The sequence below is a fragment of the Diprion similis genome, chromosome 6 (genome assembly GCF_021155765.1).
Source record: "Diprion similis isolate iyDipSimi1 chromosome 6, iyDipSimi1.1, whole genome shotgun sequence".
Taxonomy (NCBI): Eukaryota; Metazoa; Arthropoda; class Insecta; order Hymenoptera; family Diprionidae; genus Diprion; species Diprion similis.
Window position 1 is genome coordinate 8,668,681 of NC_060110.1, and position 26,844 is coordinate 8,695,524.

General features: G+C 41.2%; 1 protein-coding gene and 1 long non-coding RNA gene across 2 annotated transcripts in view; one reads left to right on the forward strand and one right to left on the reverse strand.

Moving 5' to 3' along the window:
• The window catches only part of LOC124406990 (Fanconi anemia group J protein homolog), a 68,856-nt gene that overhangs the window by 31,391 nt on the left and 10,621 nt on the right, over nt 1-26,844 (forward strand). The window contains exon 4 of the mRNA XM_046882746.1: nt 24,028-24,105. Coding sequence (XP_046738702.1) covers nt 24,028-24,105 — 78 coding nt within the window. The remainder of the gene's footprint in view (nt 1-24,027; nt 24,106-26,844) is intronic.
• On the reverse strand, nt 11,178-25,938 carry LOC124406992. The gene is made up of 4 exons (XR_006929276.1): nt 25,923-25,938; nt 15,770-15,775; nt 11,653-11,796; nt 11,178-11,298 (listed from the first exon to the last, which is right to left on the reverse strand). It is a non-coding gene; the product is annotated as an uncharacterized LOC124406992 (long non-coding RNA).

The following is a 26,844-nucleotide window of genomic DNA, read 5'->3' on the forward strand; positions in this document are numbered from 1 at the left end:
TGCCATTATATGTACTTCGGTTCTTCCTCGGTATTTCCCAGTTTTCTATGATGAATTCGCTTCTCACAATGGGGCAGCAGACACGTGGAAAATGGACATCTGGTCGGATCGTATTATATTTGTATATAATATGACGAAACATTTGACCATTGTACGATATATTACCGTCCGAGGGTGTTTGTTCATCCTCCTGGAAGAGCCGTGAAATTCAAAGAATTTTCTTGGACATGTAACTGATTTTGTAGACGAGTTTCGTGCGAGTGTTAATTGAATTTTCAAATTTTTTATTGGACAGGTAAAAAGGGGTAAAATGAAACTTACTCCGATGATTAAGACCATTCGATTCTTAATAGACTTATTTGCTTTGACTTACGACATGAGCACTAGGAGATGCTAAAAACTTCGTAATTTTCTGCCGTGGGTTTAACAGCGAAAAATATGAATGAAAAAGAATCTCGTAAATCGTTTTTTCTTTCAATCCATCGTACCAGCGAGATGTTTTAATCCGTCACTAGTATATTGCTCATATACGTGGTATGTTATTATATACATCTAAGTGTATACGAAGGACATGGGAGAATCTAAGCTCACACTGATGAGTTTTTCGAGGGCCAGACTCGACCAAGCCAAGCTGTTTGCTGTCGAGAACGAACGATGCATATTGAGTCGAGAAGCCTCCGAGAATGGAAATTGCGTGGAAAACGGGGAGCGGGAAACGTTTTGCTTTTTGAACTTTCAAACCCGCGGGTGATGCTCGTTTTTTAGGGCGGAATTTTTGCACACCGATTCTTCTTCCAACTTGTAAAAATAAGTAATTAAGTTTTTACACTCAATTATAACAGACTTTGGAACGGATTTTATGCATGAGTTGTAAGGTGTTATTTCACCTTATTTTTTAATGAGGAAATAAAGGAAAGAGAAAATTTGAGCTTTTGCAGAATAATACAGTTCCCGGTACAAAATACAAATCAGTCTTACAATTTTAATCAGAAAATCTAGAATGTGATGCTGTAATTTACTTTGATTATGGTCACTCGTGATGTATTTGTATGTGACCATTGTGATTGTTTCATGTTGTTGGAATAATAAATTGATAGAATGGCTTAATTTGGTTGAATAAGTATAGTAAACTTAACAAACAGCTAAAAATGATTGATTTTTTTTATCTTTAATCGAAAATAATCAGTTCTTCTTCGGATATCGATAATGATTTATACCTACAAGTATCGTTATATAACAGTACAATAAATATTTGAGTGCGACGCTTTGTATATGTGTTATATGAATTACAATTACCATCTGTGGAACTTGGTTTAACCAGGTAATCCACATCGCGTGTATATCATAGCAGTAGATGTACTGTTGAAGCTGACAGGGAAAGAGGGAGGTGCCTGAAACAATCCCTCGGTACTTAACAGGGTCGTTTAATCTATGTACCCATGAGAGAAAAACGTATATCCGTGCCTCGTAACGACGGATTCGCATCATCATGTATCAGATGACGGATCTCCCCTGGGACAGCGTTGTAATCGGGATACCGTCGTTCTCAGCACAAGGGAGAGAAGACTAGGCTTAGCTTTATTCCCTTGGCTTGTCGAGAGATCCTAACCTTGTTAGATAGAGTCTCTGCAAAATGATTTGGCGGAGCTGAGTAACAGAAGAGTAAGAAAACCTGCGCGGGCGATAAATTTGCTGAAACTGTGTGTCGATGAGAATTAGTCGAAGCGCAATAAGGGGGAGGAAGAGAGAGAGAGAGAAAGGAAAAAATGAGAAATACAGTTTTTTTGAAACGCTGTGATCAGTGGAACTCGACACCGCGAGTGCGCGGCTAGATTTCAAAAGAACACCGCCGTCGTTGAAGATCCTTAAGCCGCGGAAGGTATCCCTTAACGTGCCCCCAAACGTGCGCACATACATTAAGGTAAATACATACTTACACGTGTATGTGGATAAGTTAAACGTATGTGTGCGCAATATGTACGAACGATATCAAGTGTCCTCGAGTTCTCTGCAATTTTCTTTTATTTCTTTCCTCTCTCTCTCTCTTTTGAGAATTTTGCGGTCCACAGACACAAACATACAGGCATGTACGGATGAAAACACAGGCGAAAGGCAGCAGTGGTTCAATGAAAGAATAACAATGCGTAGAGAAAAAGAAAAACGAGGGTGAACTAGGAAATCTAAGAAGGAACGAAATAAAGAAATACTCGAGTCGGAGGAAATAACATTGCAGGGAGAAGAGTGAAGTATATACACATTTATGTATATGTAAGGGAAAACTTGTGCGGCAACAAAAGTGGTCGATTTCTATCAATCGAGGAGTTTGCGTTCGGGGTGTAACAATGGGAAAATCTAACGGAAATAAAGCGAAGCCCCCGCGGATATCGGGAGGGTAATCTAGACGAATGGTTGCATTATATTTTTTCCCTCCCTCCCTCTCTTCCTCCCGCCCCATTGTTAAACCATTCGAGTGTTTACGCAATAGAGGCTTTGTCCCGGAGCGATGAGCAGCATTGTCTGTCGGCCGTTCGCATCCGTCTGTTTGCCGAATAGATTCTGAAACCGTGGGTCTTCGCCTTCTCCTAGCTAACAAGAGCGGATGAGGAACCTGAAGATCGTGAAGAACGTGAAGAACGTGAAGAACGAAAGGAGGAACGAGGTATTTCTCGGGATCCGCCCGTGCAGGATTCAGTAGTTCAACTTTTGTGCACCATTATGAACGATGAACGCTGCGCCCTCTTACCATCGCTTTGTCCTTTACATATTCCATCAGTATTTCGAGTCCTCCTCTTGTCGGGGAGACGAGTTTCCATCGGAGCACCTCTCAAGTTCTTCCTAAAGGCTTCAATCTCAGAATCTCTCGAATCTCGGCAAGATAGCACCGCATCTCTTTTCTCTATTTGTCTTCGCATAAAATATCATGATAATTGTAGACGAATTAATCGACCTTATTTATTCATATGGGAGATTTTTATCTCGATATCCAAGATCCGTGGATGTTGACGGTTCAGCCCTTAGGTGGGGGGCCCTCTTCAGAACTATAATATTTGTTGAAAATAACTTATGTTGCACATAATCCATTTGAAAATAACCACAAGAAAAACGAAGAATCATTTTCATGTAATAATTGTCCGGCAACTTATAGGTAGTAAAAATAAAATAAACAATTAAAAATCAATTATATACTTACAAATTTGACATAAAAGGACCACTTTAGCTCTGTCGCTGAACCTACTCATGCATTTTAAACGTAAAAAAAATTTCAATCCCTGAGAAGGACAAAAAGGATTGGATACATATGATGACAGTTGAACTCAAACTTCTATCACGGTGTCAAAGCGTCATCGTGGTCATAAAAATGGTCCAAGATACCATGCTTTTGGGAAAGTTAAAACGTAAATCATAGTTGGAGTCTTGCAGAATCATGCATGCAACATACTTTTCTATCAAGGTACAGTTTTCATCGCGATACCATCGAATGATGTATAATTACATCGAGAAAATCGTTTTTGCCCAAGTTTCGAGACCATTGCCTAGACGCCATCATGCGCCAGTATAGGTGGCCATATTTACCACCCTTGGCGCATCTCCCTTGGAACTCCCGGGGTCCCGAGGGACGTGAACGGCACCCCTGCAGTACGCCGTGCAACACTCAACGCAAGTGGGGCTATCGCCCGTATACAGTCGGTAACAAAATTTAATCGAGAACGCCCATTTTCTCCCCATCCTCTTCCCTGGGGGGGGGGGGGGGGGGGGGGGGATTTTCACTTACCGCCGGTCACCCTGCAGTGTATTACAATATTCCCTCTTGGCTTTGCTGCGACAGGGGAGGCGCTTCTTCCCTTCAATTCATCAAAATTGCTATGTCCTCTCCCTGCCATGCGGGTATGTTCGGTCCTAGACGCGTCGCGAGCGACCGGAATTTTGCTTTGACAAAGAACGGTTGTCAGAATTGTTCTTCGGTAACGGTTGATAAAGCCTGATATATTTCTAACGGTAAGGTCGTATTTGTCACAGAATGTACTATCGAAGTTGTGCGCTCTAAGAAATATCAATCCGATAATTCAGATCTTTATATTCTTGAGCTTGGAAGTATTCTAACATAGTGCAACCTCTGACTTCGAAATTTTTATTTTTATACCGAAATTTTCAAATCTTATCTCTTCTTGTCCGTTCGATTGATGTATGTACTTAACTCCGTTACAGTCCGACCAGAAACCGTATGAAGAAACATAAAAATAGAGAGTTATAATGACAAGACGCCATGATGTGAACCTTCACTCCATAGAGCTCGAAATTTGAATTTTTATTAATCAACTCTGTGAAACCCCATCTATGAATTTTCAATTCATTCACCTTATACATATAGTATACAAAGAGAGTACGTACTTACTGTGTATAAATATAGTATACATACCACCGCCTGGAATCCCTACGGGCTTGGAATGGGTGGTGGCCGCTATGATCTCGCAGTTCAATGAGTTGCTACTTCGAATCAGACTCCGAATTCTATTTGACCATTTTTCTTGTTCATTTGACCGAGTCCCATCACGCGTTGCGTTGCTCTTGCTTATACTTTTTTCCCCATAATAATTTTCGTTTTGCTTTTACTTTTACGTGGGTTCATGGCCGACGGCAAAGAAAGATTCACTATTCTCGTAGGTTGGACCTACAATATTCATCCAATTCATATCCGCATTCATATTATAATATCGACCGAGAAATCATGTGTCATGTAGTAACTACAGCGATATTATTTTGCGAATGAAAATAAGAATTTCTAAATGTGATGTCATGATGAGTGAAAATTATACACGTAATTTTATGAATTCAACGTCTTTCTGATGATGATAGTCTTCTCTTCGCGGTGGAGAACATGTCAGCTGCAAACTGTCTTGGTTTTTTACGAAAGTACCTACGACACTTTTTTAATATTTTCAAAGATCTGCGACATTGCTAACTTGGCATGGTGAAAAAAAAAAAAAAAAAAAAAAAAAAAAACATTTTATGCTATTCGCACTGCAGACTGCACTCGAATCAACACGATCCTGAAGATGCTCCACAATTGTAATAGAACTGACATCATCCCGAGGATGGATGGTGAGAGTTTCAGGAGACGTAACAAACACGAAGCTAAGCGCAACTCGTTAAGCTGTCCGAGAAGCAAGAAGAAGACACTCGAGTGTGGAGGCAGAGACTGAAGCCTGAAGTTTCGACTTCCAAGAGAAATATCAGAGTCTCAAAGGGAGGAAAGCTTTTAAGATGAAAGCAGAGTGGCTCCGGGTCGTATGTGCGCCTTGATCTACATGCGCCAGCTTGGAAGCAGAGTGTGTTTCGTGTGCGGGGCGTTGAAGGGCTCGTGTCTTTGTTCCCAAGACGACTTCTGGACAATGGCTGCAGAGAGACGAGGGCGGAAACAGTCGCTAGACGCTGCTTCAGCTAGCTCAACAAATAATTAACGGAATTGTACTTGAGCTCGAGTTCTCTCTTCACGATTCCACGAGAACAGCCCGCCTTCCGTCGTGCCTTCTACCTACGACTCGCTTCGAAATTCCCCCGCGTTACTCCGGCACTCAGTTGGCTCGATTTCTCTCCCTTAGTTTGACATCGCCTCGGGCCAATCCTCGCTATCAAAGATGCCTGTGTTACCTGAGGTATAATTAACTCTCGCGGTTATAATTGTCGACTTGACGATACAACTGTACAGGTTTCTTCGAACCTCCTCATACCGCTAATCCAAAATTCACAAGCTTCGCATCGAATCTGCCACCATCGCATACCGAAAGACAGAAAAGCGATACATACTGCCAGAACTACATCGATAGTGGAGTAACTAGCTACTGTACAGACTTCGTCGAACCACCTTAGCCTGCGGATCCGAAGTTGACAAACTTCGAACCAAGGCATCACACCCAAAGTCGGAAAAGCGATTTTGCCAGTATTACGTCGATACCAAAGTGACGGGTTACTATATCTCTTAGAACCAACCTCAAACGTGTCATCGATTCCAATATTTGTTAATCCTTTCGGATCTGTTTCAGACTGACATAAAATAGTGGAAAGTCCATACGTCCACTGCGTGAAACTAGCTACAAGACAGATCCAGAGACAGATACAAGTTGCATATAATTCATTGATGTAACTGAATTAACGACTTTTTTTTGCAACAGTATCATTTTCTCATGGCATACTTTTTATTGGGTATTCACTTCTTGTGTAGATCCTCTACAATACCTATCCGTAGTGATATGCACTCGGGGTCTATTGTAGCATACATAGGTAGGCAGACGATACCTGTGAGCACGTATCGATCATTCATGCATAAACTAGCTCGCAGCTGGCTTTGATGCTCGAGTGTATGGCGTAGTGAGAATACGCAAAACACACGGGCATCATATAATGCATTGGTAATGTGTAGTGCTTGAGAGACAGCCGTCTTTGTACCCGTCAGTCCTGTACGAGCAGACTGCTCGGATCCCCGGACATCCTTTTCAAACTGGATTGAGTCGTTAACGATAACCGAACCGACAAAGACGAGTTGCGATCATGGCGCATTTCGTTCACCAATTTTCTATTATAGTCGCGAGTGAGTTCGTATGCGGTGCAATTAATTACGAAGACTTATTTCCACGGTTTGGTTAAGCGGAAAAATCCCATTAAATGGAAGTCTGCCCTTAAAAATCTACTGCACAAGTGACCTTGAGGTCTGAGATGATGAATCGCGGCGTATCTTGACTACGCGAGAGGACAAAAAATAGGGTAAACAAAAAAAAAAAAAAAAAAAAAAGGAAGAGGCAAGCGGGAACGCTTTCGCGTTGGATGATGAAGAGTTTGAAAAGACCGCCGCGGCCTTCTTCCACAGAGCCCTTCGCGTGGCTTCGACCGGCTAAAGTGTGTTGAAAGTTGAAGGCGGTCTAGAGTGTTGAAACCCGAGCCGCTGCCGTGGCAAAGCGATGCGATGGCCCTTTCGTGGCTGCGGAACAATTTGAGATTCAAAAGGCAAACCGGCGCTTCGCGGAGCTGATGTATAAACTTCGCCAAACTTGCGGCTGTCTATGTCCGTGTTGCTAGTCTGGAAAACGGACAGGAAATTTCTGTCCGCTGCCTGAAAGAGATCACTCTGATTTTGGTTCTTTGAACTTTGGTTCGTCACACGCCTTCGTAACTTGTGCAGAAAAAAAGGATATCAAGAATGTCTACTGGACTGAGTTTGGACTGGGTTATGTCATATGTGAGTATGATCTTTGCACAGGAAAGGAGGTACAACATTCCGAACTCGATTACAATTTTCTTTTCTGTTCAGCAGTATGCCCCGTTCTTAAAAATTATTGCCTATCTCTGGATATCGAAAGAGGCTTGAAACTCGGCGAGACTTCAACTTCCAGGGGGAAGTAATTACAGCAGGTTATTCTGCAGCTGAACGGTAAGACCAATGTACCACCCCCCAATCTTAATTAATTCACTGATCGAGTCCCCAGAGCCATCAGTGATGAGTTTGAATCGACCCGCATTTGAATCAATGAATTTACAACACTGACCTAAATTGATGACGCATAGCTCGAGTCTCATGGCTCCAGGAATATTTTCATCCCTGCTGTGCATGTTCGAACTTTTCGAAACATTGTCTCGACTCCATTTCAGTCATCTATAATATTCATGGAAACGGAATGATAATAGAATGTAAAAATATTGGAGAAAGTTTGCGGCCTAAAAAAGGTAAAGGATTTTTTGAAGAAATATTGATAAAAATCTCTCGATATTCTACAATAAAGTTACGAACATTTAATTTCTTTACTGGAAATAGTTATATATGTGATAGGAACAAAATTAGAGAATATTTCCACATCGATTCGTTGAACACATTCAAAAGTTGCCGTGTGTTTTTATGGGTGAAAAGATGAATTTTAATTCTGGAATATTTGGAAATGTTTAGGGCAATAAGTCTGATTTTTAGATTCATTAGATATTTCAATAGTGTCGTATGTATATAAGAAACAGAAATCTCGCACTTGGGTACTTCGATAACCCTTTTCAGTCGGAATTTCCGCGGAATATATAAAAATAAAGTGTGATTTCTATAGAGTGCAAGCGATTTGAACGAATAAATTCCGCTTTTCCTCCTTTTCAACTTTATCGTTTCTCTTTTTACGACGTCGCCCGCCGACTTGCGAGTATATATAGTTGCTCGTCCCTGTTCATAGATAGAATAAAACGCTCGCCGGCGGCTAAAGATTAAACCTCGGCAGGGAACCGAGATTTTAGCAATAACACCCGGGGCGTGTTTGCACACCTGAGAAAAACGCAGCGCGATACGGTGGCGGGAAATTTCCCTTTTCACTTCACAGACGCCGAACTACGTATAGTATAGATTATAATCCTGTAAAATCCCATTCAATCCTCGCTTCGCAAGCTGCATCGTTGCAGAAGTTGCAATTCGCCACCGCGTAGCTATCGTATTACAATACTCCTGCGGAATTGACGAAGAACTGACTTTTTAAGAAATTTTAACAAATCATAACCCCGATTAATGCTTCGCCTCTGGATTCGTTTTTACCTTTTTCTGTTTCACGGCTTTAACGTATGAATTGACTCTATTTCAGTCCTTCGCGTAGCATGAAGTACACGGTACGCTACAGCAATTTTTCTTTTTCATCCATAAAAATTTCAAGCTAAAAGTCATGTGGAAATTTTTTTACCCCACCTTTGGAAACAATTTAAATATAGATTTGACATAGGTTTTAATTCATGTTTCAAGACATTTTCCGTAAATTTAGTACGTTTTTAGAATCCTTCATTAATTTATCCGATCATAAACGGTGAATTCAACAGAAATTCGTAAATTCTTACATAACCTTAGTGTATGACAAATTTTTGTACACTCTAGGTATATTTGTCAAACATGGAATTTTTGATATTTCATTGTCATAACTCATTATCACTGCGCGCTCGGTATTCTCGTGATAAAAGCAATTATAATTCAAAATCTTTATGAATTTTATTCCGCATCTATGATCGACATAAAGCACTCTCCCACTTTTCAGTACTATATTATTGTCGAATAAATCCTACTAAATAGTAAAAACACGTTTTTTCGAATTGGATTTATCATGCAATTCAGTGCGATTCAAGTCCACGTTCCAACTCTTCACGCTCTTTGAAGTATTCAATTTTCAATATACAGAAATAATACAGCAACAGAAGGTTCAAACGCAGAGTTGAGTGGCGATGAATTATTCAATACTCGTCACCAAATCAGACTCTTGAATCGCCCTTAATTTCTCAAATATTCGGTCAACGAAGTTCGCCAACCGCATAAAGACGTCATTATGCCCGCAAGCTGCTGTTGTTATTGCTATTTCCGTTTCTTCTTCTTCTTTCGTACGTTCTTCATCTTATCCCGCATCGCGTGTAAAAATGTTGAATGGTATTTTGCGCTGGTTGTCGTCGCGTCTGTCCACCATATTGATCGCGGAGGCGTAGGCAGTCTACCTATATCTATTACAGGATGGCTTTGGGGGTGGTTTCACCCCTTGGGGCGCGAGGAGTCGGGAACGAACGGGGCGGGGAGGGTCCCGGCGGCGGGAGACGATGGATTCGGGTGGCGTTGGAGCCGACACTCGCGGGTGCCGGCGTTGCCATGGCTACCACCACCCTCGCTGTGAACAAGCTCTCCACGTCATATTGGTATAGTATATTCCCCACACCGTTAAGCCAAATAACCTACCGGGTGGAACGCGGAACTTTTCAACGTGCCGGCGTATTTTTCCTTTTTTTTTTTTTAATTTTCCTCCCATGTCTTGTTTGTTGCTTTTTTTACCCTTTTGCTTTCCCGTATCAACAGCTTTGCGTATGAAACACAATTTATTTCGCTTCGAGTTCCTCAAGACTGTTACGTATAGGTACGATGTATTTATTTTCAACTCGTTGGATTATCTTGAGTCTGAAAATTCAACAGCTCAAAGTCAGGACACTGTGTGTAGTTTGCGAAATTAAAGAGAAATTTCAACGAAATTGTCGATAATTAAATGATTTATATACTGTACTGCAAAAAATCGCGAGCGAATCCACTTATAGGATTTAAAATGAACTTGATGTATTTTATATGTAATTATAACGTTCTACAAAAGAGTTTTGCGATGCTGAGGGATAGAACAATCAAATTTGTATAATCGAATATAGAATCTGAAATTGATAAATAGGTGTTTCTGAATGGCTGGAGGGTTTGACTCTGTTAAAACTAAATTCTCTATCAAATAGAGGGCGAACAGTTCACTGTCTGTAATTTCTGTCATTTTCATTGAACTTGACTAGCTTATACATATATGTAAGCCTTTGAAGATCTCTGGATCTCTGTTTTTCATTCTTTTTCTCTTGTAAGTCCTTACTTACCTACACGTTACGAATGAAAAAGAAATGCCTGGTTCACCACCACGGGGGTGAATATAAGGCGATGTACGTTCTTTGCGCCGTCTATCACGTGTACCTTTACGTCTTTGTAACCACCTTTTAGCCGCTTATGTACTCTCGTAGAATGTATAGTGTATTACCAAACCAGACAAGCCAACGTGTGCTTCACCGAGACATCGCGAGTAGTCTGCTGACGGTAGAGAAAGTATGTCGATATCGCGCAAACTTCTTTTTATCTGATTCAGTTTATTTTTTCTCATACCGGAATCTATTTTGCTTTTCCTCTCCATTTCTGATCTTCTTTTGCTACTTTTTAAAGCTCTAACCTGCCGTTTGGGGAATTCATCTGCGGGGTGTTTTTTAGCGATGTACAAATGATTCTGTCTCACAAAACGTGAATCATGGTTGTATAGAATATTGTACTTATGTGAAGACTGCGGGATTCTTGCGGCCACGTGTCCTTTCGATTTTCCTTTCTCCGCTTCGTTCTCGTGTTTTCAATGTCCCAGTCGACTTAACCTCACCTGCGTACATCCGATCAGCGTTAGAATTGATAAAATTTTTTCCTATGACTGGTGCAAAACGAATAAATGTTATATAATGTGTTATAAATCTGCGAATATCGTGAGATCGAATTACAAAGACAGTCGAAGGCCGTCCTCTAGTTTCTCGGCTGTTTTTTTTATGGCTTTTTCAATAATTTTTTTACGGGCAAAGCATCGAAATAATCAATCTCATTATTTTTGCATAATCTTGATTAACATTTAAATAAGCTTTACAAATTTTTTGAAGTCAAAATATATAATAGAATAGCAGTTATAGTGGCCGACAGGAAGACATCAAGTAAAAGAGGTGCTTGACGGTGACCAAGATTGCGGCTGTTCTGCTTATCTGAAATCAAAAAACCAAACGGCATTTTAATCTTCATATTCAAGACTAGCGATTGAACTAGAGTGAATTCTAAATTACAAAAATTGACTTTTTTATACACTTTTGAAAATTACATTCTATTTTTTACTCATTTTTTCTTAAGTTTTTCGCTCGTACGAAAAAAACTATCGAAGCAATCATGATAATCCTAGTTCAATCGCTGGCTTATAACATATTAAAGATGCTGTATAAATTTGAACAAGATCGGTGCAATAGTTTCTGAAATATCGTGGTTACCGTTTCGAAAAATGGTGTTTCGAGAAAAACGCGTTTGAAAGTTCGCGCATGTGATTTATACTAAAAATTTCATCTCACCGTCAATCTGCTATGCCTGGACCATACAATAGGCCTTCCTCTTCTTCTTGGAAGTCACGCAGAGCTGCTCTGTCTTCTCTTTTCGCGATTCGGGCCTGTTTTACAACATCGCTCGTGCGCCTTTCTGAACGGTCGATCCGAGAGCTATCACGCGCGCTCCTGCTCCGTTCCAGGGCCGTAACTTGTGAACCACTTCGAATATCGAAAAATCCTTTGGCACACATTTTCTACACATGTTGTAGATGTGATTTATGAAAAAAAAAAAAAAATCGATTTTTTCGACCCGAGAAACTAGAGGACGGCCTTAAGATCCTATTACGTATTATCTTTCTTTCGAATATTGATTTCGTAATCAACAAAAGTATCACATACTATCCACCGCGTCGTAGAACCTTTCAAATCAGAATTGAATTTATCCACTGATTAACACACTTTTTGACCAGCGTACACAACAGGTATACATTACAATATAGGTATATAATATTATATATGTATAGTTGCACGTTGCCCGGAATATTAATTAAAGACATGTATCTATCTATATAACGAAAAGAAGGATCGTCGGGTCTCGTTCTCGGTCAACCAACCAGGTATTTTTACTTTACTTCGTTTTGTTCCCTTTCCTCCTCATCTTTTTCTCTCCTACGTCGTCGTTTTCTGCCCCCTAACACAAATCCCCGAGTGAAGGCGGGCTGGCGACTGGGTTTGGGGGCTGGGGGCGGGAAAACGAGGTTGAGTTACGGGGGTGGCGGCGGTGGCGGCGGTAGCTGGCGAAGCGAAGCTCATTTTGTCGGCAACGGATGGAGGAGAAGAGTCCCGGGGTGGCGTCGTTCTGGCTCGGGGGCGGAAGAGGGAGAGAGACAGGGAGATGCAGTGCCGGAGAGTAAGAGGAAGAAAGGGGGGAGCGAAGCGAGAGGAAGGAAGAGGGTAGGACACGACGAGGGAGAATTACACGCGGCAGCGAATGAGGAAAATAGATACCCTGCACGTTGCCACGGCGGGAAGCAGCGGAGAACGTCGAGTCGAGAGAGCGTAGGACGAAACGCCTGGATGGCGACATTATTAGACGCCCCCGGTGACTGGGTGTCCTGTAGGTACGGCTTGGCTTCATATTTTTGCGTGTGCAGCTTCCATGTACGGACACTCGCTCACCTCTACAAGATGAATAGAGGAGAATAAGGAGGAGGAGGAGGAGGAGGAGGAGGACGACGAGAGCTACGTTTCAGGGTGATCCTCGAGAAGGGGTTGGTTTCGTAGTAATTAGAAGAAAAGATGGGGCTGTAGATGAGGCGGAGGCACGAGTACCGTTGAAAAATCCACCCTTTTATTCCAACTTTTTTCTTTCTTCTTCTTTACATTTCTTTTTTACTTTTTTTCACTTTCTTTTATTTCCCTCTAATGCCAGTTCCTCCAGCTCCGAAATATCTGCCGTACATCCGATGCACGGTTAGGTATGTTTGTTTCTTTATTCTTTCTGCTCTTCTATTTTTGCCCTTGTTTCGAACTATTCTTGTACATTTACCTGAACCGTTAGAAACTTGATTAATATTCGAAATTCAATATCCTTATTGCAAGGGAAACTGAACGAGAGAAAATATTTTCGTTCCATAAGACTGACATCGCTGATCCGAATAAAGAAAAAACAAAGCGACCAGAATGGTTATAAAGTAAGTTGAAAGAGATCGATATATTTTTGACAGAGGTATATTACGATTTAAATAAAATTGTGAAGTAATAAAGTTACGTATCAACAACATATCAAAGCTGAAATTTTTGAAAGTAAAAAAATAAAATGGCAGAGGTTTCGAGTTGGGTGATTGATTGTTTGTTCTTGTTTTTAGAACTCGTGGGGGTGGTCGTATCTCGGCCATAGAACACACGTGTGCGTACCAATCAGCAAATATTGAACCTATATACATATATAATATATGGTATATATGCATATCCCGAAACTATTGTTCAATCACCCCCAAAATCGCGATATGACGCTCTATCGGTTCCATAGAGGTAGCGTACGAGTATAGCATGGAGAAGCTGCAAACAAACAATATTGGCAAACAATACCGGTTCGACGTCACGTGCGTCGAGAGGCGTCACTCACGCCCAAACGTAAGTATTGCCGGGCATATTGAAGCGCATGCAGATCTTGCTCTTGCCCTGATGCGTGTGTGCAGGCAGCGTGCACATCGGTGCAGCAACGCCCTGCGTTCGCCAGCTGAGAAGTGTGTTGGGGCCTGAACTTATCCCTGGCTTATCCTGAAATTAAACGCTGGCGGTTATCCCGGGCTTTCATTCGATTTGAGATTGAGAGATAGACGGGGCAGCGATGATGAGAGAGGGCGAGCCTCGAGGGCGAAGGGTGAAGAACGGAGAACGGAGAACGGAGAACGGGGAACGGGGAATGGGGAATGAGAGGGTCGTTGAAGGCTGACGCTCTACCGCGAGGGACGAGACTCAAAGGCCCTCGGGGGGTCAAAATTAAAATGGCTGTCACGTGAGCGCAGAATGGGGTGCACGTCGTTTTCCGCAACGGATAAATTGCCCAGCGCCGCGACGGTTGATAGACTGGCACTAAGATAACCTAAGTTGAAAATTTTATATCCTTTGGAGATGTACGAGAGGAAAAACTGTGCAAGCTCAAAGTGGAAGAGATACAAGAACGGCTTCACCGTCGACAAACTTCGTAGCGGTACGAGGTACAAAGGGCGAAGCCAACCGCAAACTTCCTTCCGTTGTGTTTCCTTGCAGAACCGAAAGTTAGTCCGCGGAATATCGACTCGCGCCGATACCTGTTGGATATACGTGAAATATATATGGGTTTACAAATGGCAATGCAACGCGATGTCCGCCATGTCCGTTTTGCTCGAGGGGACGCGTCGCGACGCCGGTCTTAACCGCACAATATACGGTGTACGTCGAGCCCTCGGGGTTCAAGTTGGAATGTCAATGAGGGTAGGAAGGTACTGCCGGGCGAGGTAAGGGGGTTAATATGCGAACGTCCGCTGGCAACCAATCGCAAACTTCTCCCGGCTACCCCTGGCGTGCCCTTATAGAGTCGCCGCCATCGCTTCCGGTGCGCGAACCCTGCATCATATAGCATATAGCTTGGCTTGGTGCACTTTGTGACTGAAAAATTAATCAACCTGCCCTGCACGGTGGCATCTGCATCGCTTTCGCTCATCGTATTGTGCACTCGGTGAACTCGAGTTGAATTTTCTCCACGATTCCAGCTATACACGCGGCTTGTGTAGTGATGACAATTGTCGAGATGAGGATCCGCTTCTCCTTGTCCGGGTTCTTGAACTCATTGAGTGGAAGAAACAATGGAAGATCCTGGCGTAATCTCAGGCGAAGTTCGGTCTTCAAGTACATCACAATAAGGGCGGATTGCAGAAAGTGAGAATTGTCCACATCTGTCGATTTTTTTCTTATTCTTCCTTGTTCGGTGAATTATTATTTTTTTCCTTTACGACATTGGTTTCTTCAACTTTTTCACAATGCTCGGGGAAGGATCTTTTCAATTCATATTTGAGGACAGTTCTCGATGATTATTGTTTTACAGCACGCAGTTCGGTACACGTGACTTGATTTAGCCAAGAACCCGGGAATATAAAAGCCTGACGCTGCGGATCCTCGCTGTATAATTTCTACATCCGCGCACGCTTTCAATTCGGATTTCGTACGTAGGTACTCACTTCCCTCCGCATTCTTTCCTGCACCCTTATATGCGTGGGCGATGCGAATGTGCAGGGACCGAGAGTACTGCCAGGCAGTAATTAGTGGTTCCGCGTAATTATTACGAACAAACCTCGGGATGGGTTGCGAACGAGGGCTTGCCGTGATGGAAGGTGGAAACAGGGTGGCGGAAAAGGACCCTCGAGACATGCTGCAGTTTTAGAGAAGCAGCCAGCCGTTTCATTCGTCGCGCGTCAACGTTCTGAATGAAAAATATCGTCGGAGCTCGACTACGCGAGTTTTTTATCCATGGATATTTTGTACTATAACATTGTGCAGAAATCTGATCTATAAAATCATCGATAAATTTTAGCCGAAAATTCGTCATACGTAGCTCACCACTTTCAATTTCACTGGCGTATGCAGGCATATTCAACTTGACAAATCGCTGTCGAAAGTCTCCGAGTAAATTTCAATTCAATTTTATAGCTGGGTATGTACATGAATATTGGCTATTGAATGACCTCGAAGCCACAGAAAAACCGTGTACCTACTTCCGGTGACAATCGCTACATATTGAAAACGATGTATATATATTGACCGCACTGATTGCTTCGAGTTTGACAGTTTGGAGATGGTTGAATTTCTTTGAGAAATTTGGTAATATCGATAATTATAGTTTTACCTGGAATCGAGTATGCTCCCTTAAGAAATCGATCACTTTTGGTAGTGGTACCTTTGCGAGGAGGAGAAAAAGCAAAGGATTGCCCCAGGCAAGCTGATCACAGCTAACAAAGTCCCTTCTGCTTTTAACTTCCACCCTAAAGAATCTCTAAATCTATGCCCCGAAGCTCGGTTCGAGGGACTGGCAAGGGTACGCGGTATACAATATAATATGACGGAAATGTCAGTCAATTAATAAAGAATCATAACCAAGCCGACTAATTTCCGCTTTTGTTGTCGTTCATGATGGACGGACGGACGAGTGGCCATTATGCGGTATTATGATTGGTCAGATCCGTATCTCGACAAGCCGTTCCGTTCCGCCTTTCAAGTCGGGAGCCGTCAAAATGTTCCGAGCGGAACCTTTTGCCGCGTACACGTGCCACCACTACCAGTCGGGGCCCTTTGGAGTTTGGTTATGCCTAAATGGATGGCGAACGGGGTTCGGTTGGCATTAATTGGCGGGATCGGGAATAGAAGAGTGAAATGGAAAAAAATAAAAATTAAAAATACTCGCGGTCTGTGAGGCAGGTGCTTATCCCTTGCTAGCTATCATCATTTGATCGATATTTCCATTTTCGTCTACAATTTTTACGGGCATCGTTTATCTCTCGGCAGAGAAATTATTAGTTGCTCTACTTATATTGACATTAATTTTTCCAGTGTAAACTAAAAATTTTCCTCTATCGAGGATAGAACTCGTACATCGGCAAGTCGATTGAAAATTAGGGTCTCGTCCGCGACGATGATCAAAACACTTTGTGAAGGAAATTCAGACCCTCTGACGGCTGAGAAGCGGTCCCCAGGGCTGAAGTAATTACAAGTAGTAATCTCTCAGAAGACTTGGAGGATTCGAGCTGAGTTTCTGGTACCTACAACGGAGTGTATAGACAGACCTCGGATACAAGTTCACCGCGTATTTGTCCCGCATCTGTGCGTGTAGCCGTATACGTGTAGTGGAATAATATAGTTAAGCCCGTCGAGGCATTCTGTGGTGCAGGACCACTGCGAAGGGTGAAGGTAAAACGGTTTCATTACGGGGCTTTGCGAACTGCGCGGCGCCAGGGGAGAGCCACGAAAAGGGATAAGGGATAGGGATGAGCGAATATCTCTCTCTCCCTTCTTCTCTTCTCCTCCCCCTCTGGCTCCCGCTTCGCGTCTCTGTCTATCTCCTGATTCCCTCGGGTCGGCTTCTGGGTCTCCAGATCGCAGGAGATCAGAGAGGATTCTGCAGGGCACACAGAATTCTGAACCCGCGAAACTTACCCGGGGTACTCCGACCACCGTTAGGTATAGGCTCGGCACGCACTCGCCTTGGCCAAACTAGGGACAAGACTTTCGCCGTCTGTTACGACAGCAGTGAACTCTTCCTCCCTGAATAATGAAAAGTCACGACCAGGTGACCACTTCGTCATCGCCACGCTTGCGTACGTTGTACGACTACGTTACGCGAGTCTCGACATACACCTCAATTATTTGCATAATGCATATCGCAGGTAGTGGCCTAGTTGGCGTGGCTACTCGAGCAAACGACGAGGTCACTTTCCGTCGTATGATTACTACTTTGACATATTGAATCTGACTGTAAGGTAGGTGAAGGACTGGATTTTGGAGAACAACGGAAGATGGACTGTAGAATGTTTGCCATTATCTTTACGAATGTAAGCTGAAATATTTATGATTTATTTTACCCTGGTTTCAGCTTTACTTATGGATATTCTTTTGTATACTAAGTATCGAGTTCCTGATTCAATACAACTGAATGATGCATACTGAATACAATGAAACTGATGAATAGATTCAAGAACCCGAAGCTATCGACGCAGAATCATTTTGAAAGTTCATTTTTTACTTATTGAAATTCGTGATTAGCATTGAACTCTTTTGAGGTACTTCCGAGATTATGGATTTAGATCGCATGGAACCGAATGCCAGCTGTCATCTATGATCTGTCTGCGCTGTGGTGTGGAGGTCAATTAGAATTGTTGATCAGGAAGTACTTGTGCAGCAATTCCTTGAAATACCTTCCAGGATACCCAAAGAACCAAGGTGGAGAATAACAGGCTCAGAGTCACATGGATAAGGAAAAGGCTGAAATACACGAAAGGATATGAAGCATGAGAAGTCAATAAACCTTTCGGTACTTTCAATGGTATAAAATAGAAATACGGATTTCACTGACTAAAAGTGTCGTCGTTTAGCCTGTTCTATATTCTCATGGGGTTCTGCTATGATGAATTTTCGAAGACCTCTGACCATTCTATAGCAATAATCATCCCAATCGAGATTCCGCATACTGAAGGGAAATGTTTTTTGATCTTCGGGTCCAAGCTGCTTCCAGAGGTGCTGAATGTTCTGATTTTCAAAATCCCATTGCCCTTTGCAAAAATAACCTACGGCGCGCCATGCCTCTCCAAGTTTAAGTGCAATTTTGTACATTCTGAAATGAACTGTAATTTATTTGCAGTGTGGGCTGCCTACCTGTATCTCTTACTCAGCATACCTTACCCATATGTAATTTTCACTGTGTCGGCGCGCACAAAGCAAAATATAAATACTGCATTTATTTCCAACTTACTGTAGATCTCGTCCGGTCCATCTCGCAACATTGTCAATTACCAGTGCAGGGAGTAAGTGTAAAAATAACTCCATTATAGCGTACAGTAATCGCGATTTCGTCAAGATTGCCCAGGGATAGTAAATAGATTTGTTTGATGGATAAATCCTTCCATACATACAGGCTTTGTCGTAAAATTCCTCCCAAGTGATTGGTTGTTCATTTCCAGAAATGTAATTGTATACTGAAACATTTCCGGCATGTCTGGGAAAAATTTATATATACGTTACTCTAGGTCTGCGAAATAGTTACATCAGCTTTCGGCCCCATTCTTGTGACAGTCTTCGTTTCATTACTAGATTTTACGTTGTAAAAAAATTTGTCATGTGGATTCACTGTACGATATAGCGCTGCGCAGGCAGCTGCGGTTAGCTTTCTAGTTACTACCTAGAATCAGTACTTGACGAATAATAGAAATAATCATGAAAATGTTTGAGAAGTTGATGGATATACTTGTAAATTTGCACACGCAGTAATTTTAGACTTGTCATAGTTAACGTAATTTACCGTTTCGGCGAAGTTGCAGTTTCGAAAGTGGCAGAAATAAGACCATTACAAGCATAATCTACCGGCACAATGTCACTCCTTTTAGAGCCATCAACCATTGCGACGTGTTCGATGCCTATAGCACCTGCACACATTAGCCCTGGTAATCCTGTCACACCAGATACCCATCCTGGTGTTGGCTCCTCATACGCAGACGTCACTGTGAAATAGGCAAATTTTAACTTGAGGTGATGAGCAGTTTCAAATTGGAATACTACACAGCGTATGGATTGATGATTTTACACGAACTCACAAAGTTAAGTGGCGAAAAGTGTGTTGAAAAAGTGGTTTGAAAAATTTTTTAATACCTAGTTGCAACAGGTAAGTGCACATTGACGAAAAAATATTTTGGCACCCTCATACTAGAATCCAAAAGTTAGTGTAAACAATTGACATGAAAAAAATTACCGATCGATGGTCTAAAAATTAAGAACGGTAGATCCTTAGCAAACTCAGCGACGATGCCCTCGGCGATGGCTTTACTGAATGTATATGAGTTTGGCCAGTCTCCCGTAAAACTGTAAGCAATTATTGCGATCACATTTTCACATTCTCTATTCAAGATTCTCTATATTATTTTACACGATGTTAGACAAGAAACTAACGCTTTCAGTGTATTTTCAGAATAATTATTTTCCTTGATATTTTTAATGAGCTGATTTACTTCTTCGTAACTCATGGGCGAAGGGTACACCTCTTCACGGATAGATTTTCGAACGCAGTTACTGTACGCAGTGGACACGTAGACACCGATCTGAAATGTCCCATAATGTTAATTTGTGTCACTGAAAAACGCGAGATGCTCATACCTTGAAGTTCTTGCACTCTTTAGCAATGTTGATGATAGACTTGACGCTGTTCACATTGATAGCAAGTGCCACCTCAAGTTTCTCGGTGAATCGCACGGTAGCAGCTACGTGGAAGATCACTGATACCTTTGACATGCAAAATGACCGATATTGAGCAGATTTTTTTCACTAATATAGAGGAAAATCGATTGCCACCTATTTCACCTCATTGACGAGTCGCGTATAATCCTTGACCGAAAGCCCAAGTCTTTCCTCCGTAATATCACCTTCGACCGCAACGATCTTCTTGGAAAATTCTGGGTAGTCGTTCCGTAGCACGCTGAATATCTGGAATTAAATTTTATTAAACGATTCTAGCTGAATTTCGTTTATTTTCATGTATTCCTAAATATGGCGTCACTTTTGTCCGTCAAGTTAAGCGCTGTTATTTGCAAGAGTATCTTGCATTTTCCAACTCTATTGGATTACCGTATCATTGATTAGCACATCAAGGCGTTCTTCAACACTTTTACCCTTTTTCGAGCGGATCAGGATATAAATGGTCCTGATGTCTCGACAGCTTCGGAGCAATTTTTCTGTCAATGCTTTTCCTATAAAACCCGTTGCCCCTGCAAAAAGAGAATTTATTCGCAATGTGTCATTGCCCGGCAAATAGCCTCCTAAATTTTCTTAGTGATTCACGTTATTCTAAGTCTTATTTTCAAAAAAAAATTCAGAAAAATCACAGCATTAGGTATTGTTGGAACAAATTCACGGTGACAAAATGGGAGGTTTCTTATTCGAAATATGCTGACCGGTAATTAAAATGTTCTGATCAGCATAGAATTGCTGTATTTTCGACATGTTCAAAGTAACTGCTATACTCGATGACAAACAACTGAAAACTAACAAGTGTCGGATCTTCAAACGTCTTATATTTTAACCCCACCCACCCACGTACGTTATATTGTGCTGTATGTTTTAAGCCTATATACTTTATGTACGTCATATTACAATCTATATATTATAAACCAATACGAGTATTTGTGTGAATGACGATACGACGACTTTTACGGTAATGTGTTTCCCAATGGGTTTGTACCGGCATAAATTTGATTAAGACATTCTGGGGAATTATACGATAATTGAATTCAGTGTCACAGAAGAAAAACATGGTAACAGGTCCGACCTCATGAGCGAAGAATGTAGTTAATTACATTTTTCCAAGGCAAAACATAGCTAAGCCAATATTATCTGGAGAATAATCGATTTTTCCACAAAATCATTTTCTAAGAGTTATTGCGTATCTAATTTTACATCAGAGCTACGATTTCGAATTACCAAATAAGATTGTTACCCGAGAAAATCTGCAGATAATTTTTTACTGGCAATGAATATTGTTCCTGGTTACTCGGAATTTTGAATTGGCAGGATTTCTTTCTCATAAGAATAGGTACAAGTTTATACGTATAATTTTCTCCTGACCCTCTTGAAACCCTAAAACTTTTGTCTGGAACATTTTTTGGTGCAGTCTATCGATTCTGAGACATTTGATAATTTCACTCTAAATGGAACACCCTTTATGTACATGTAATATGTGACGAAATATTTAATAACATCAAAATTGAAATCGAAAGGTCGTGTGCCAAGTTCTAAACAGAAAATTCTGAATATTATGAATCCTTTTGAATCTTTTATCTTTAATTGTATTTTTTTCGTTAATCTGCCACGTGCGTTTATCCTACTATCTACGCAGTCGGAACTCTCTGCATGACGTCGCTGACACGGTTGATTAAATACGATTCAATGCATAAGTGGAACGGTTGATATTCGAAGATCATGACTAGTGTTTTACTTAGGTATGTTAAAAACACCTTTGAACTTTCGACCGGTATGTTTTCGTACCACGAAACAACGCGTCAACTTGTGAAATATTCCATGTGTATGAAGCATTCGTTCATACACTGGGGTTTACTTGTGTTCATTTACTTTTAGGCGAACTTTTTTTTGAATATGTAGATATACACACCTTTTTTGTTTAACTAAAATGACCTTACATGAAAATTGACCCAACAACGTGTGCCTACGAGGTATCTATATCAAACTCGAAAATTATTGGTCCGTAAACAAGAGACTTTATCCTACTTAGAACAAGTGTATTAGGCTTGTTCTTCAGAGTGAAATATATCTTGGAATAATAGTAAAATAAAATTTTTCGCATCGGGAAGAATTTCTTGTAACCGGTGACTGTGAATGAACTTGAAAATTATTTAGGATACATGTTGACCAGGGCTATCGCCCCATGGGCTACGAATGTTGGAAACGACTTTTAGAAGTCCTTCGATAACCACCAAAATAAATTTTTAAGTACATTATCAAATTGAAATACATGTCATGGGCTTGTTCGGTTTAGAAAAATGTTTAATATTACAATTCCATCAACACGATTTCACATCAAACACAGTAATGATAATTCGTTGTGGATAGAATCTAGAGCTATGTATAATAGCTCTAATACAACAAGACATAACTCATATAAAGGTTTAATCAATCCCATTAAAACACTTCCGGATTACCCCCATAACCAAGATGCCAAATATCAAAAGCACTATGATATTGATGAGGTAGAAACTAAAACGGGTGATAGAGTTAAAAACTTACCAACAAAGTAGATAATTTTCCGGTAAATTGTAAAACGTTTTTAAGAGGATTTTCAATATCAGTCCCTACTCAGCAGGATATATATATTTATTTTCAATGATTTTTCAATTACTACGCCTAATGCCCATACAAAACTAATTCACGATTTATTGAAAAATAGGTTCGAACTATCATGGGAAACTCACGCCAAATCTCGCGTTATTCCGAATGCCGGACTTGACCTTTATTGTATGTACAACCAGCTTATCGTTGGTCATATTTTATTGTGTTCAGTCTCCCTAGGATTAGTTCGTGTTAGTTACTTTCGTTTGAGGCATGAGTAGTTTTATACGTATACCTGAGCCTATCGCTTGGTTGGTCGACGCATTGCGTATAGGAGAGACGATAGGGTGGAACGGGCGCAGGGTGGCGCAGGGTGGCCCAGGGTGGTGCAGGGGGAGGGACGCCTGGGAGGTTCGGCGGTATGTTTGATGTCCCGCGTACCGCGTACCGCGCCTAGCGGTTACCATTATACGTACCCATAAGCATTGCATTAGTTGAGCAGCTTCCGTACGCTCCTAACATCATTATGATGATTATTATTTATTCCGCACATTATACGCGAGCTCCCTTTTTCGTATATCAGATGGGCGGAGGGCCTTAGACTAGTTATTAGGCCCGTGACGGCCGGGCCCATAATCCGAACTCTCATATAATACAAATTCGAAATATAATGCCCATTAGCGAAAGCTCGTATTCAGCCTCCGGGAACCCGGTGATCCTTTTACTCTCCCGTATACATATAACTGATTGTCCGTGCTCTCAAGCATGCTTCATGTATTATACGACGTGCCAAATCAATAGTTGAATTCCGTTTACTATTTATTCTCATCAGATTTTTAGACCCTATATTATCGGTAGGTATCGAATATGCAGGTGATTGAGTGTGACGAAAGAAATTTTTACTCTTCTTAAAGAAACAGGATTTGATTCGACTAAAAAAGTTATTCGAACAGTGGATTATTTCTGTTGAAAAGTTGAAATTACAGTCATTTAGATCAATCGTAAATTGCTATTCTATCGCCATCCTCGACCGTCACATTCAATAAAGTCTGCCAAATTTTTTACCCTTTATATGGAGTAACATGAAAAAAGCGTCGCGATAAAACGACGAAAGCAAAGAAAGCAATATTTTTCCAAACTTTGATGATTCGCCAAAATAGTGATAAACCACTTTCATATGTACGTATAGTGTTCTTCTCGTATATCTCGGTACAATGTGAATTTGTCTGCTCATCGATCAACCGGATCTACGATGAATTTTACTGATATTGCATATGTTCCTAGTCCATTGCATATTTAACTCGTCGGTTATTTATGTTTCAGAGGAATTTCAGCAGCATGTTATAGAATCTTTGCGCCGAGTGAATGCAGTATCGTTCGAAACGAAATCCGAGTCCGATGGTGAGTATCACGGGAAATTACTAGACTTTAAAATATGGGACGATAAAAAAAATGACGATGAACCATGTTTGAAATTTTTTGTGAATACGCTTTTGCAATTCGAGAATCGAATCCGAACCTTGCGGTTTGCGCGGATTGATACGACGGTAATCTTAAACTTTGTTTATTACAATTAAAGACCATGAATTAATTGATCGTTGACGGAAATTCATGCGTATAGTATGTCACGTATGATATGCATTACACCTTAAAATATTTTCGCGCAATTATACAAAATTATACTCGAGGAACTTATACAAAGTAGCGGAGAAATTCTGTTAATATGTCGCGTACGAACTGTATTGTCGAGTGGTTTATGTACAAGGTGAGCGTGTTTGGTACATCTTCAAAGAATATTCAGTCGTCTGCTGTCTTATGAACGAAGAATTCCGAAGCAAGAGGCTAGAGAAAGAGACAGTTGCTAAAGCTGTACATTTTGATGAATATCAAAAGTCGGACTTGGTTTATGCCAGTAAAGCGTTTAATGGATCTAAAGTATCGCATTGGTTTTAGTTTCTGTTACTACAATGCTGCCAAAACTCAATACAAATTGAGTCGAGATCCAATTTTTGTACCGTAACACATTTAATTAGGTAAACCCAAACGTAAAATAGGAGAATCACTATTTTGCGTGCTTTCACTAACTTTGGCGGTCCATGATTTCCGTTTATTCTATTTTACTATATCCCGTGTTATATTATTACATGTTATTTATGGTGTGTTGTTCACTTGCTCGCTTCCGGCAGTGTACGCCAGGTACAAGGGATGTGTATCTATCGCCAGTCGCTGGGATGATGTTGTATCGGCGTTTGTAAAGTATGATAAAACTATCAGCGAAGTAAACGAGTCTGAAAATTATGCTGGTGGGTATTCGTTTGAGAATTTCTGGGTATCCGGCATTCGTGATGTATATTCTGCACTAAACTTTTTTTTGTGGTCGGGTGAAGAATGGTGTAAAACAATTCCTGATATCTCGATAATCAGCTTACTGCACTGATCCAAGTACTTCCAAGTACTTCCGTCTGAGTAATAGTCTTTCAATCTTCTGATATTTTGTTGATCAGTGTGTCAAATCTCTGTGTAAGATAATTATCATGTTCGCATCTGACTACATCATATTTATTCGTGGTTGCGTAAGGTGACTGTAAACTGTAGTTAATAATATGTGATGATAATCGAATGATTATCCTATGGTGTACGAATGTTGTAGTATTTGGTCGTGAAGTTAGTTTATTATTCAGGTATGTGGAACAACCACAATTATTTTAATTGTAATGAATCGTCCAATTTATCATTGGGCTAATTGAAGAGAAGGCAAAAAGGTCACGTGTATGAAGTCATTACCTGACCTCGCAATGGGAAGGACGAAACGATCAGCCGACACGATGTGACGGAGTCGATTTTTCTGTCTTCCATCGGCGCCGCGGCGTTAGAACTTGAAATTCAGGATTCAGGTCTCAGAATTCAGGATTCGGGGGTGTGTGCCGGTGGTCGCCATAGCGACAGGAGCCCCGGGACCCTCTGAGCCTGTCCCGGTCGGGAGGGAGGGTCGTTGGAGGGTTGAAAGGGTGGCTGACTGTCACACGGCGAGGGGTGCCACCGGGCCAAGATGGCCGCCGTGCGACACCACCATGTCAATAACACTCTGCGAAGGCCCGATCTCCTCTCTGCCTTCGACTGGCACGTCAAGCCCCTTTCTTTTCACCCTCGAACTCACGACTGTCTTCATGTCTAATGCATCTGCCACGCTTTTAGTAAGTACCGCCTATAATTAATACGAAGAGCACACGTGTGCCACGCCATGAGATTACCTATCTATAATAATCCGCATTCAGCGACGACCTTATGTCTGTCTACCTATTATAAGCACGATCTTGTATATGTATATATATATATATATGACAGCATATGTATGTATCTCGGGTATTCTATCCCAATCCAGTAAATTGTTGATGATGATTTCGGTATTCGGTTTATAAAATTTTCGTATAAACTAGAGTTTTTTTCTCTATTTATTTCCGCTTCTGTACATTTCTTACACATCACATGCGCACACCTTAATGACGACAATATATTCAATAGAAATATTAACGTTAAACAATGTTTCAGTTTCGTCGTACTTATGGAATGTATTTTCAAACGTGTTTATGTAACGCAAAACTTGTCGGAGTCGCATCACATGAACTGGCAAATATCGGTGATGAATAACCTGAACGATATGTGGTCGAAGGATTGAATTTTTCAAATCAATTTCTTGTTCAATGAAATTGAGTCAGAGTTAAAAATGAACAAAGTCCACAAAATCGTCATAACGGTACCATGACGTTCTAAATCTGACAGGAGCCAAGGCTACTGCGGGAGCAATTAGAGAACGTTGCGGTTTAACTTGGCCAACAATATTATCGTTAATGGCATGACAAAGCAGCGCAACAGTTACGGAGTTTCGCGGTCGCGAATATCCCGATATTGAAATTAGCCTTCGAAATCAGAGTTTGGTGTTGGTGTGTCCCTAATGTTGGGGATAAAAACTTTCAACTTTCAGCTATGGTGTACATAAACTTCCGTGAGCCAGGAGAAGTCAAGCTTGCGGTGAAACCAATTAGCGACAATTTCCAGAGTCGGAATTCATCGGTTGCGGATTAATTGGTACTTGATTTTTTGCACCCACCGCGGCTTAATGGCGAACTCGACGGTATCCCC